Here is a 13,993-nt window from a genome sequence, read left to right as displayed (position 1 = left end):
TGGGATTACAGTGAACAACATTTTGTCCAAAGAAAAAAACATCCATAGTTGTACCAAGATATGCAGTTGATATGACTGTGGATAGTGGAAGTATTATTTCAGTTAAGAACAATTGGAAAATAATTGCAGAGAATAGTGAATTACGTGAATCATTGGGAATAACCCCTCAGTTTGTGTACAAAAAAGAGTACAAGTATAAAAAATTTGCTAGAAACTGACATTGCATTAGTTCCACTTCCTAAGACTGATTGACCTATTGGCACTTATAAATGTTATAGTTCCAACTGTTGTAGGTATATCCATGAGGGGCCTTATGTATGTTTAGATCATATTTCTTACACCATCAGAATTCCTGGAAGTGTTAATTGCAACTCTACTAATGTTGTTTACATAGATTTGTGTTCATGATGTTCTACTTATTATATAGGTAAGACCGTAAGTCTTAATAAACGTACTAGGGAGCATTATTGTGCTATCAAGACTAAAGAGATTAATAATGTCCTTTTTAGACATATAGGAGATTGTAATACATACAACATTTTTCTTTTGCTATCATTGAACAAGTTAGTAATGATATGAGTGGGGGCAATGTTAAAAATAAAGTGGAAAGGAAGGAAACGTTATGGCAACTAATGTTGGGGGCAGATAATTTTTCCAGGGTTAAATGACCTGGTTAATATAAAATGTTTTTTTTTTAAATAATAGGAAACTGGTGATTTAACTAATGTTTTAACTTTTAACATTTAATAAGGGTCTTAATTATTAGCATTGTTAATGTTTGATTGTGTCTGATGGTTTTTAGTAATTAAATGGTGGTTTTGTATGAAATTGTGTATTTCTGATGAAGTCCTTTGGACGAAAGAGTTGAATAAATTGTATTACGCTAAAGTTGTGTTTGTTATTTGGAGAAGCTACCAGCATCCAGTTTGTTTTTGTTTTTTTTTCGCTGGGTTGGGTTTGAAGTTTGTACATCTAAATAAATCCCAGTCCCTCTGCACCACGTGCTCCAGAGACCTCAGCCCTATTACCACAATCAACAGGCCATGCTGGAGAGACAGGTTCATAATCCAGAGAATGCCCATGCTCTGGAGTAGACTTCCAGTACATGTCAAACAGAGCACCTCACTAGCCCTCTTCAAGAGAAATTTTGATGAATGAAAGGGAAATAGAAAGATCACCCCAGTGGCTCTGCTTGATAGAGGCACTGGGAACTAACGACATGCGGCACAATGCCAGGGCACTTCTATGGGCTAGACTTGTAAAGGCCCCAGGGCCATTAGCCTAGTACACACCTATGAACCCTATGAGTCAGCCAGTAGGGAGCAGTCCAGTATGCTAATCCCAACAGACTTTCCTACCCTCAACTACATCTTCTGCTTTTGTCAGAGAATAAGCTAGATGGCCATTCAGTCCAACTGTGGGACTAAACCTCTGTAGAGTTTGAAGTAGCAGCACAATGATGTACTGACATTATTTCATGCTAGGAGGCAGTGTGGTGCATTCAGTTAATGTAGAATTAGCAGCTTGTACTTTTGTCATGACAGCATGAAGTACAGTGATATAATGCAAAAGGAGATGAGACCCTGGAATCCATTGCTAGAGAAGGATGGTGGAATGTAGGTATGATATTATTGATGTATGGAACAGGAGGAAAAAGGGTAGAAAAAGAGAAGAAGTCTGCCCTGAGCAGACGAAAGCGCTCATTTGTAACGTTTTACAATAAAGGAGAACTATATTCCAGTGGAACAGAAGACTTTTTTTCATGGTGTTAGCTGTTTGTATTTACAGAATGGAAGCTGTATAACAGTACTTGCAGCTCTTGTATCAGTCTTCCATCTGCCTCTTCATGCTTCATAACTTTCCAATGAAACTTTAAATATTTGTGACTAACATAGTGTAGCTCAGAGAGGAATTACATAAAATGACTTTCTTTGGTTCATTTTGGTTGAAAATAATTTGGTTCTCATTATCCAACAAATCCTTTTAGTACAAAGAAGATACATTCAACTTTTATTGTATTTAAGTATATAATCTGAGTAAGCCTGCAATGGCAGCATTGAATAAAACCTCAACTACAGCCTAGATGACCTGTGTTTGATTAGCGAGTCACTGAGCTTCATGACATAGGCAAGGAGGGATGGCACTGCCTATACAGATTAAAGGAGCATGCTGGGTGGATCTTACTGTTGAGCCCTGGAGAAGGCTGGGGCTCATAGAAGGATCACAGTGCTGTGGTGGACGTGTGAGTTGAAGAGGAATGCCCACTGCAGACATGCATGCCATCAAGCTACACCTCATGGCCTACACAGCACACCTAAGTTAGACAGCATGGGGCTTTAGCTTAGGTAAAAGGAAAACCCTTCACCCAGCTGCAGTGTGATGATGCCTCACTTGGCTCATCTGTCGCAGTGCTTATAAGTGCATTCCCTTGAGCCGTAGCTGGGGGGGGGCTTTGTGTAGATGTTGTCTCGGTAAAGGAACCTTCCCTTTGTGAATCACAACATGGAGCTTGTCATGATCTGGAAAATGCAGATGCAGGGACCATTTTGTGCAAGTTGTACCGGTACCTGAAGTGAGCATTGGGTGGGGAAATGAAAAACAAAGTACATGTTGTAGCTGTCAGGGTCTGAAAATGGTTGTGATAGATAGTGGCTTACCAAAGTCAGCAAATTCAAATAAAGAAAGTAATTGAGTACATGTGGGGGGAGGGGGGTTAAGCCACTCCCTCACTTTGCATATATCACTACAATTATTTTCATACAAAGTGGCTGAAATTCAGTTGAAGGCATATCAGCATTCCACATTGTTGCATCTAGGATAGACTAACCAAATAAACAAAATAAAAGGATTATGGTCTTTGGTCAGAGTAGCCAAGCCATATGCTATGGCATTAGGTTACACGCCTAGTCTGCAAATGGCCTTCACAGAAAGAGTTCTGCAAGGATAATTTGCTTTTTTAAGTAGTTACCATGTATGAGTACAGATTTATTAGCTATTGGACATTTTGCTAATCACTGTTATCACAGAGTCATATTAAGTTAATAGAATTGAGTGCATTTAATAAAACTTTATTTTTTGAAACAGGAAATTCCTTTCATCGAAAGTTATATACAAGTATTTTACAGTGAGATCAGAGAACAGTAGTGTTAAGGAAGCTTTTCCTTTTCCGCACTGTTGTATGATCTTTGATTAAGTGTAGTTAAGAGATGTGGTGGGTGCAGGGGTAAAAGTTTTCAGAGTTAGCATATTTAGGGAATTGGTGGTGTGGTGAATGCAAAGGGGCTTGCCCTCAACAGAAACACTGTTTTTGATGGATCTAGTGGAACAGGCCCTGATAAAAGTTGCTTTCGTTTAACTGACCTAAACGCATCAGAAATTATTTGTTCAGGGCTTTAGGGTTCCCTTGCCCAAATCACGATTCTTATTAATAAGACCTGTTACTACAAATGTAGTGGTTACAGCATTGCTTCAGAAGTAATGTCATGGCATTTGTGCTTTGTCAGTATCAAAACATTTAAAATTACAGTTCTGTAAAGTAGATAGACTGCTTGTATATGACATTTTTTTTTCTTTTGTATTTTACTTTAGAAAAAATGTTGCCAAGAGTATGCCATATAACAAGTGAAGGTAAGTATGAACTTTTTTCTGGAATGTATTAATATTTTTATACTCTGTTTAATGCTATAGTAGTAAGATTCTTGTTTTGTTTTTCCTGTTTAGGCTGGAATAATATAACAAAGGACAGAGGTAATCCCAAATGTTACAACAGTTATTTTACCCTGGAGCATTTTATGTTTGCCCATCTCTGTTTATTTGTGTTATCTAACTGACAACAAGCATTTCTGGAATTAAGAAATATGATCAGAAGTAATACATCAAATATTTACTATATAAAACAGTGCAAGTAATACATCAAATATTTGCTTCATATAACAGTGCAACATAAATTACTAGGCTATGCTGTAAAGTTTGCATGTTGTTGTAAAGTATCACAAATTACCACCACTTCTTATGAGACGTTGTTTTTATTTGCCTTTGTTCATATTGATGCAGATTGCTCAGCAGTGTCATTTTGTTTGCATACTGAATTTGAAATGAGTATTTCTGACACAAGTAGTGACAAGTATGAATGCAAAGGCCAGTTTTATTAGTGCGTGTGTGTGAGTGAGTGAGTTCAAAAGACTGTAAACTAAAATATCTAAAACTCAAAATATTGTAAACATTTTTAAAGTGGGGGGGGTCTTACTACACCCACACCCACTGCTAATGATATATACCAACTCTGAGATCACACAACAATGGAGAAAGGAGTAAATGCCCATTTCTGATATTTTGAGATTTAGATACTTTGGTTTACAGTCTTTTGAACTTTAGATGTTATGAAACATGTGTGTGTGTGTGTGTGTGTGTGTGTGTGTGTCTATGTGTGTGTGTGTGTATGGGATCTGTAGAGATGCTCGACTGCATCTTTCACCGAACCCTAATTTGGTGAGCATACTTGTGCGAAAGTGCTGTTCACAGAAGCAGCATTTTCGCATAAGTATACTTGTTCCGGTTGTACTACGGTGCGGTAAGGGACAATTCCCTTTTCCTCACTGTAGTGCAACCTCGGAGTGAAAATATTAAAGTAGGGGGTGCAGGGGGGCTGGCCCCCTTGAATTCAGGTAGATTTAGTTTTTTTTTTTTTTTTTTTAAGTATACTTTAACGAAAGTGCTTTTTCGATGAAAGCACTTTCGGTAAAGTGTGTTTGGTGGTTTTGGATTCTGGCTTTTGAACTTTCTTTCAAAAGTCCTAGATCCATGTGTGTGTGTGTGTGTGCGCATATGTGTGTGTGTATGTATGTATGTATGTATGTAGAGATATATATATATATATATATATATATATCTATCTATATATATATATATATATATATATATATATATATATATGTATATATATGTGTGTGTGTGTGTATATATATATATATATATATATATATATATATATATATATATATATATATATATATATATATATATATATATATATATATTGTGTGTGTGTGTGTATATATATATATATATATATATATATATATATATATATATATATGGTTCCCCTTTATAATCTCGAAATGCAGAAATCTCGAATTTCAGTATCTTGAAACTATAAAGGCGAACGACTCTGCCGAAATCAGGAACATACATACACCATACACCACATGACACACACACCATTCTACCCACAGCACGCAAACTATACATCCCTACACTACATTTGCCTCCCATGTGGAGGGCTGCACCACCCACTTATATTTACCAACTCCGAGATTGTACAAACAGGAGAAAAAAAAAAAAAAAACTCACACCCAGATATTCTACAGTCACACACACATCACACAAACACCAACACATGCAACAGTCGCACTCATACTTCCATCTCCCTAGCCTAACCCACACGCGTAACTTGCAAAAACACTCACTCGCCTTAAATTCCAGACACCATCCCAGCCAAACACTTCATGTAACATAGCGTAAATGCATAAACGCGGATTCAACATAAATATATATATATATATATATATATATATATATATATATATATATATACATAAGCACACACATGGGATTACTAGATGATCGAAGCTAAAAAACACTCGACCTACATCACAAATGTCTTAGATTGAAGATAAGTAATTGCATTTCATAATATCAAACTGCATGAAGGCAGGCTATGGACAGGATGCCCAGACTTACCCTGCATGTGCACATTAACTGAAGAACCGTCAAAGTAAGGAATAGAACTGTCCTAACAGTGATATTTCCTATCTGAAAATCACATAAACTTAGTGTTGATAACAAAATGACTGGAAATGTAAATCCAAACAGAAAGCGATAGTGATCATGTAGTGTCCAAAACAACACCATGAGCTTGTGCATACTTAAAAAAAATTGTGGAAAAAGAAATAGTCTATGTAGGTAGGATTTACATTTTGGCAGGTTTACATCTTCAGCAGTAACCCCACAGCTTTAAAAAAAACTAATGTTGTAGTCACCTTTATTGTCATATTTAAGCTATTTCTGTCTTTATATCTGCTTTCTTGACTTCAACAATGGAGTACACACAGTACACATGCATACTTGCAACTTGTCCACCCTGTTATTTCCTGAGTCAAGACTCTACTTATGGCAGATCAGATGCACAAGTAATGAATAAGTTATTTCCCTTCCCTTCCATGGGAAATGTTTTCCTTTGGCTGCACAAAAGCAGAAAGTATTTCACCTGAACAGATAAATTCTAGAACAACCAACATTTTAAATAACAGTTGGAAAGAAACACACTTGCCTTACAATGTATTTAAGACTAAATTTTGTTCATTCCACCACAGATTTTGCCCATAGTGAAACAACCAACTGACCTTTGGACACAGCTTCATTGGCATTTGCTTTAATACTTTCAGTAGCAGCTACTTCAAAGTTGGTCATAATATTCTTCACACTTTAAGTAAGACTATAACTGTGTAGGAGTTCAAAGATGTGTGCTTTTAGGGATTTCGTGGTTATGAGGCAGGGATAATTTTACAGTACCCTAGGTAATTTAAAAGGTGTGTACACTGTACAATTGATGGCATATGGCACCCTTTGTGAAAAAGGTACCATTCATCAAACCAAATAGTTGCTTTGCTTAGAATTGTAGATGTTATCTTTAGTAGAAAATACAACCACATGGTTGTCTTCAGGACAGTTTCCCCTTCCATGAAAGTACTATGTTTTAGTGGGTAGTCTGTGGTACATATGCTTTGTAAGGGGTACATCCCTAGCTGCATAGTCAGCTGGAATTTACTTCACATGATTTACCTGTTGAAGCATAACCTTTCTACTAGGCAGTGTTGCATTTTCTGGAGATCATTAAGCACATTGTTAACTATTAAACATGGTTTGTCCCAGGACATTTATGCTCTGTGCTTTAGTGCATGACCGGTATCATATCTATGAACTTCAGCTGGATCACTGACATGATGGTGGGCTTTAGTCTTTGCCAACTGCTGACTCTCAGCCATACACACTGTTATGGCATGACCTCTACACTTTACAGTCAGTTTAGGTTTATGTGTCCAGTATTTTCTAGATTTTTATTTCTTTCTAGGTTATATATATAAATCCATCTATAGCAAGCATTTCGTTACCATTCTATTATCTCTGAGATTTGTACACTGTTCTAGAGAGCTAGGTGCATGCTCACCATGCATCTGCCATGACATTCACTCATATCCCACTGTATATCAAGTAGCAGACCACATTGTTATATCTAATCAACATGACTACTCTATTCTTGGAGTCATCATTACAAAAGGCAGGATTTATCATTTATATCATGTTAACCGTATATTTGAGGTAATGATAGAAGTTTTTAGACAGTTTATCACTATGTTTATATGAATATAGTACAGTAGTGTTGTACTATGTGTCATTGCTATAATTGATAATACTAAATCAAGGTATGTATGTATTTTATGCACACATATTCAATTTACATATAAATGCAGAGGGGTGTAGTGTAATTGTATACTTGACACAGGCACAGCAAATATATTTTTACTTTTCTTTTTTTTTTTTTTAATTTAGTTTACTCACTTGGACTGCACATAGTCCCCTGTGCCTCTTCTGTTTATGCACAAAGCAGTTATCCCCTGCTGGCACATATGTCTGCTGCCAGATTCTTTCCCCTACCACTCCAAATTCCCCAGCCACCCCAAGTATCATCTCTTTTAAACTCTGTCCATTTTCTCCACAAACCACAGCTAACTTCATGACCCTTCAATAACCCAACTAGACCATAACCATTCTACAGAAATGCATTGTGCTACATGCAAACAAAGCTGTTTATTAAAAGCAACACACTGTTAGCTCTTTTGTTACTACATTTATTTATCTATCCTAATAAATCTCTGCTGAACAGAAGCTTCATACTGTTAGCTATTTTGCTGCTGCATTTCTTTTTCTATGCTATTAACAAATCCTATACTAGCTGTATAAAACTCCTTCTGCAATATACTGATATTCTTTTATAACAAGTTATGTTTGTCACTGCTGCAGTAACATTTGGCTATATGGATTGTATCGGGCCTAGCCTAGGATACAATAATTAGCCAGTTTCACAACACAGTGGCTCCCTCCCACACCTACACTGTGACTACTGATTGGCTAGCCCCTTGAATGGAAATCAGCAGTCAAAGTGTAGACAATTTCAGTACGTACTTGCCACCTTGAGAAGAAGCAGCTATGAGGCTTCTTGGGAGCAGTAGTTGACTTCAAGCTTTATTTCTGGCAGATAAGTCCCCATAGGGGGATTCTTACACAAAGAAACTCTTACCCTTTTAAGAAACTTGGTATTTTTAAAATAGTGGAGGTTTCCTTTAAAAGACAGCTATTTCCAGTGTAGGGCTTATTTTTCTTTTATGGGGTCTAATTTTGTGGTAAAAATGTACTGCTTGTGAGAACCTTTAATTGTTTTAAAGATCACAAAGTGTTTTACAGGACAGGAAACGTTTTTCTGTTATTGTTCTGTGTAAACTGTACATGCTGTTTTTTGTGGGGGGGGGGTTGCCAGGGCACTTCAGAAAAGGGGTTTTCAGTTCTGACAGATTTTTGTGCATTACACGTGCTTTTACTTTTGAAAGGTGACTGTGGGTGTGTGTGTGTGTGTGTGTGTGTGTGTGTGTGTGTGTGTGTGTGTGTGTGTGTGTGTGTATGTTGCTTGTGAACACTTGTCTAACAGCTTATTATCCAACTGACTCTTTATACTTACTGGCAATTGGGCTTCTTTCTCTACTATAGCAGGGATACTTATTCCTGTCCTACTGGCTCTTCTCCTGCCCCACCTAAAAAGAACAAACACAATAAAGATCCCTTGCCAGCACTGCAGGCTCATACAGTCCCCCAGATTTACTATAATTCTGTGCAGGACTAGCTTAGTCCTGCAAGGAAGCGGACGTTTAGGAGCAGGACGGCAGCGCACCATGCATATAAATGAAGACGCGCTGCCTGAGCTTCTAATCTTACACAGAGCTTGTAAAAGTGCAGGGGGGCATGTCTGAGAGCACAGCTCTCAGAATATACGCACCCCTGCAATGAAGAATAGCAGACAAGTCCTAAAAGAATGAGCGAGACTGCTCATAAGTATACGCATACCCCCAACAACATTCCCCCCACGTGTATAAGAGCAATAGTTAAAACAAAAAAATATAAAGATTCTTTATTTTTTTTTTATGAAACAGATTAAATTTAACCATAGGTACGTGGGTTTGCCCATTGCTTAGCTATGGTTAATGCAGCTTAAATGGCAGAAGAGGATAAAAAGCAAGAAATATACAAATGAAGCAGTACAGCAATAGTGTAGTGGGTAGAGCATTCACCTTACGAGCAGTCATTCCCGGTTCGAGTCCCACTTGCAGCACATTCCATTTTCCATGTCAAATCACTTTATGACCAATATTTTTAGTTGCATAACCTACTAAATAACATATATTTGTGAACTGGAGTACTGCATTAAATGCAGATATGAGGTGTCATTGTCATGATGTTGCAAAGTCCACAGATAATCACACATGCCCCATACAGTATATGTACACAGGATTCAAGGAAACCAATGAAAGGTAAAATGTGTAATGAATGATAACTCCATACAGCTTACAAATCCTCCACCTTCCCAAGAACCATTAGACATTACTGTCTAAATTAGTGCAGTGGTAAGCAGGAGTAAGCAAGTGTAAGCACTATTAAGCAGTAGTAAGCATGAGTAAGCATATTTAAGCACTAGTAAGCGGGTTTAAGCCCACAAGCATGGGGGTAAGCAATGCGCAAACAGATTAAGCAATATTGAAGCTAACTCTCTGTAAGCATATTTAACTGGAGGTTAGCATTGCTTACCTTCGCGCAAACCCACTTAGAATTGTTTAACAGTGCCTTAATCACTCTGTATATAACAGCCGCTGCTCTGGGCAGAAACAAAATAAACAGCCTTTGCAGGTGTTGAACCCAGGACCCTGTAAACTATAGTCACAGTAGTTAACCACTAAGCCATCACAGCAATACATAGGATTGAGGTATCACCAAACAAATCCTCACTATAGGAAAATCAAACTGAACATATGAAAGGAATCTATATGCAGTCTTATGTTGTATAACCTACTACATAACATAAATATGTGAACTGGAGTACTGCAGTAAGCCCAGATGTGAGGTGTAATTGTAACAGTGTTGAAGTCCCCTAATAAACACAAGGAACCCCATACAGTGTACATACACATGAATCATGGATACCAGACACATATATAACATGTAATGAATAATAAATCAATGCCAAACAACAAATATGTTATGTGTTTCGCCTTATCCCGGTTAGGGGTCACCACAGTGGAACTCCGGTCCTCTAATGATTGGCAGTAGATTTTTATGTACTGAGTTGCTGGCCCTGATGCACAGCTTTCAGTGAAGGCATGCCCATTCACGCATGTCTCCACACAGAAGACGCTGTAGCTGAGAATCGAACGGGGGAACGTCTTGCTGTGAGGCGGCAACGCTAAAAAAAACAAATGTAATGCAAATTAAATATTAAGCAATGCTAAGCATTACACAGGCCAGCTTAGTAGGTGTAAGCAATGTGTAAGCCAGCTAACTCCATTTGCCCATTGGTATACCCCTTTAAACAATGCCAGCCTTAGGTAACCAGGTTTACCCATAGCTTAACTTTTCAAAGCCGTCCAATCGCAGCAAAGTTTGTGAAATCAGCCGTATTTAAACCCAATGGGCGGAATACATCTCATAACCGGTTGTAGCTTCCCCTTGCAAGCACTGGGTCTGGAATGGGAGAGGGTGTAAGCTTTCGGGCACAGCACTGAGGCATCCAGGAGTCGAGATGCTCAGAGGTGACCTTTGCCTAACATACAAGGCCATGTCAAACCCAGATTTGATGAATATGCTTCACCTCAAAAAATCTAGATCTGTCAGAGCCACAAGGGCGGGAGACTTAAACCTCGACACGGCTATTAATAGGACGTGCTGGAGGGATAGATTCATCACCCAAAGACTCCCTATGCTGTGGAATAAAATCCCGGTATATGTGAGGCAGAGCACCTCGCTGGCCTTGTTCAAGAGAAATCTTGACCAATGGATGGGAGATCGCAGATATACCCCAGGGATTACCTCAGTGTCACTGCTCAACAGAGGCACAGCAAAATAATGGGTTTAGTTCCCCATACTAAAGGGGTGGCGTAAGCCACAAAACTATGGGCTAGGCTTGTAAATGCCCTCGGGCAGATAGCCTAGTATGAACCTATGAACCTATGAACCTATGAGAGTCATGGCAGGACTCCTTGTCAAACACCATGAGCAGAGACTCCTGCAGGGCCAGTACCAGGGTTCCCAGTATAAAGCAGAAGCCTGGGACTGTCTCACCCATGACCTCACCAGTGCCACTGGCATACCTCAATCTGGTGAGCAGGTCAGGCATCACTATGCCGACCTGAAGCGACGAAAGGGGTATGTCTTGGATCAGTGGATCCAAGAGGCTAGGAGGACATGGGAGGTCCCAGCTGTGTGTAAGTATCACTCCACTACCTGTTTAATAATTGCCAGTTCATGTATAGTATGGATAGGTATGGCTAAATATTCCTCTTATGTCCTTCACAGCTGCAAGTGAGTGGGCTGCGAACCAGGAGGCCCATGGATGTCGCTTGGAGAGGTTGTGACACGAGGCAGGTTAGTAATACTCTTGCATGTACTGTCATAAGAACTAAATCTAAAAGTATTAGTAAGTTAATTGCCTGTATAAAACCTGTATTGTTTAAGGCAAGTACTACATACACCAGAGAATATGGCAGGATGAGTCTCATATAGGTTGTATGTAAATAAAAGCATAATAACCTGACAATTAACTGCTGGACTCCATGTGTTTACTCTGGTATATGGTAATGTAGATTTGCAGTCATTTAATAGTACTGTTGTATTAAGCACTGTTACCACACTGTGCTGCATAAATAAAATGTGTAGGAATATCTGTATATGACTGGTGTAAGCCCCCAGAGGTCATTTAGTACAACAGAGAGAGACATAGAAAACAGTGAAAAGACAGACAACAAAATCCAAATAGCACACACAACTGAGACGTGAACCGTTGTATTTTTAGCACACACAGCCATGGTTAGAATCCTGGGACTGGTAGTAGTCTGCATACAGAACCATACCCCACAATGGTACAGATATGTCAAGAATGTCCAGTATATTGGCCCATATCTGCTGCCTGTCCCCCTGGGAAATCAGTGGGATGATCCCAGATGTTTAGGCAGCAAACAGGAAGTACAACTGATTTTCACACATCTATAAGGACAAACCTGTCACACTAGCAACTCCTCAAAATGTTATGAGAGTAATAAGCTAAATATGTCCCATCTACACCCCCATGTTGTCAAGCTGTTACTAGAGTGTGTACAGTAACAGAGTGAGACGTATGTGCATAATACTAATGTGGATTCTGGTAATTTGTGTGGCAACATTCAGGTAGTGCTAACAAACATTGCTCCCACAGGTCTGTGAGATATGAACACTGTGCCTAGAAATAAAAGAGTGATACCCTGTACTGGTACTGTTTACTCTGGTATTGTACGGCATTGTGAGTGTTGCAGTTGCTCTGAGTAATAAGGTATCACTCATCACTGTCACCCACACTGTGTTACTTAATTGTCTAGGAAATCCTGTATAAGAATGTTGTAAGCCACTAAAGGTTGAAGAGAGCAATAGTCTAAATATGTCCCGGTTCACCTGTATGTGGTCAAGACATGGCCAGAGTCTGTGCAAAGAGAGATGGACAGGTATGTGCATAACATCAACCTGGAGTCTAGGAGTATGTGTAGAAACAGTTAGTGTTAACAAAACAATTCCTCCACAGGTATACCACGTAAGAGGTGTGTACTGCAGGTAAAACCAGAGTTCATGTATATAGTTGTCGACATCCATACCACTGTCCAAAGTAAGGCAATAGGGTAGTGTACTAATACTTGTAAGGTACAGAAAACAGCACTGACTAGGAAAGTAATGCAAACTACCGGAATATACTAGTTGTTAGTTGACATCTTTCTCTCCTTATCTGCAACAATAAACTAAATACCCAACTCAGTTGGTACGTGCTGACTTAACTGCAATGTTGGGACATATGTCCTATTGTTTGATAAGCATAGCATGTGCTGTGCTGAAATACTCCAAGATTGGTGGCATGGTGCCATCAATGTACCTGCATGCTGCTGTAATTACCACTCTGGTCCCATATATGCATGTGCTCTGTTTGCTATGCAACTGTTCCATATCTGGTGTCTGGGTTAATGGGAATATCTATGCATGCTGTTATACCTAATCCTGGAATGTGCTGACTATTACTAACCCACATATGTTAATAAAACATAAAGACTAAAGCACGCTTGGGAAGGCCAGTCCCAGCTGACCTACCTGTCCCACCTCAGCTGGCTGAAGCACCGGGCACCAGCATGTCTGGGGCCCAACCCCGGTCCTCCCTGTCTGTTGGTCCTGCACCACCTTCAGGTGGAACCACCTCAGGGGATGGGGCTTGCCCCCCCCCGGGAGCAGACAGGAACCTTGTCACCCGTCGCCAGGTCCGGGTTGTGCATAGCAAGCTCAACTAGCAGTTTGGAGATCTGCTACACCAGCTCGAGGGCCATGTGTCGCGACTAGAAGGTTGGCCTGGCTCTCTGACTCAGCTCCAGCACAGCCACCTTTGGGGCTGTGAAGGTGCAGCAGTAACTGCCCATGGGTGGGTAACTCAATCCTACTGTTTCCACTAGGGGGCTCATGGGCTTCCGATTTTCCAACACCCCTCCCCATCAAGGTGTTTACCCCCACGTGTCATATACCGCCTCTGCATGCATCTTGTTTGTCCTGTCTGTTAACCTACCCAACCTACCTCCCCAAATATATCTACTATCCCTCCCCAACATCCCAC

The 13,993-nt window shown here is 39.5% G+C and overlaps 1 protein-coding gene across 3 annotated transcripts in view; it reads left to right on the top strand.

Annotated features, from left to right (window-relative positions):
• LOC122811577 (butyrophilin-like protein 9) overlaps nucleotides 1-13,993 on the top strand; it is a 1,542,349-nt gene that overhangs the window by 1,300,428 nt on the left and 227,928 nt on the right. For all 3 annotated transcript variants that reach the window (XM_044083503.1, XM_044083504.1, XM_044083505.1), the window contains 2 exons: nucleotides 3,589-3,627; nucleotides 3,721-3,747. In XM_044083503.1, coding sequence (XP_043939438.1) covers nucleotides 3,589-3,627; nucleotides 3,721-3,747 — 66 coding nt within the window. The remainder of the gene's footprint in view (nucleotides 1-3,588; nucleotides 3,628-3,720; nucleotides 3,748-13,993) is intronic.

The sequence above is a fragment of the Protopterus annectens genome, chromosome 9.part0, assembly GCF_019279795.1.
Source record: "Protopterus annectens isolate FY-2018-M chromosome 9.part0, PAN1.0, whole genome shotgun sequence".
NCBI lineage: Eukaryota > Metazoa > Chordata > Ceratodontiformes > Protopteridae > Protopterus > Protopterus annectens.
This window is presented reverse-complemented; position numbering and strand designations above follow the sequence as displayed.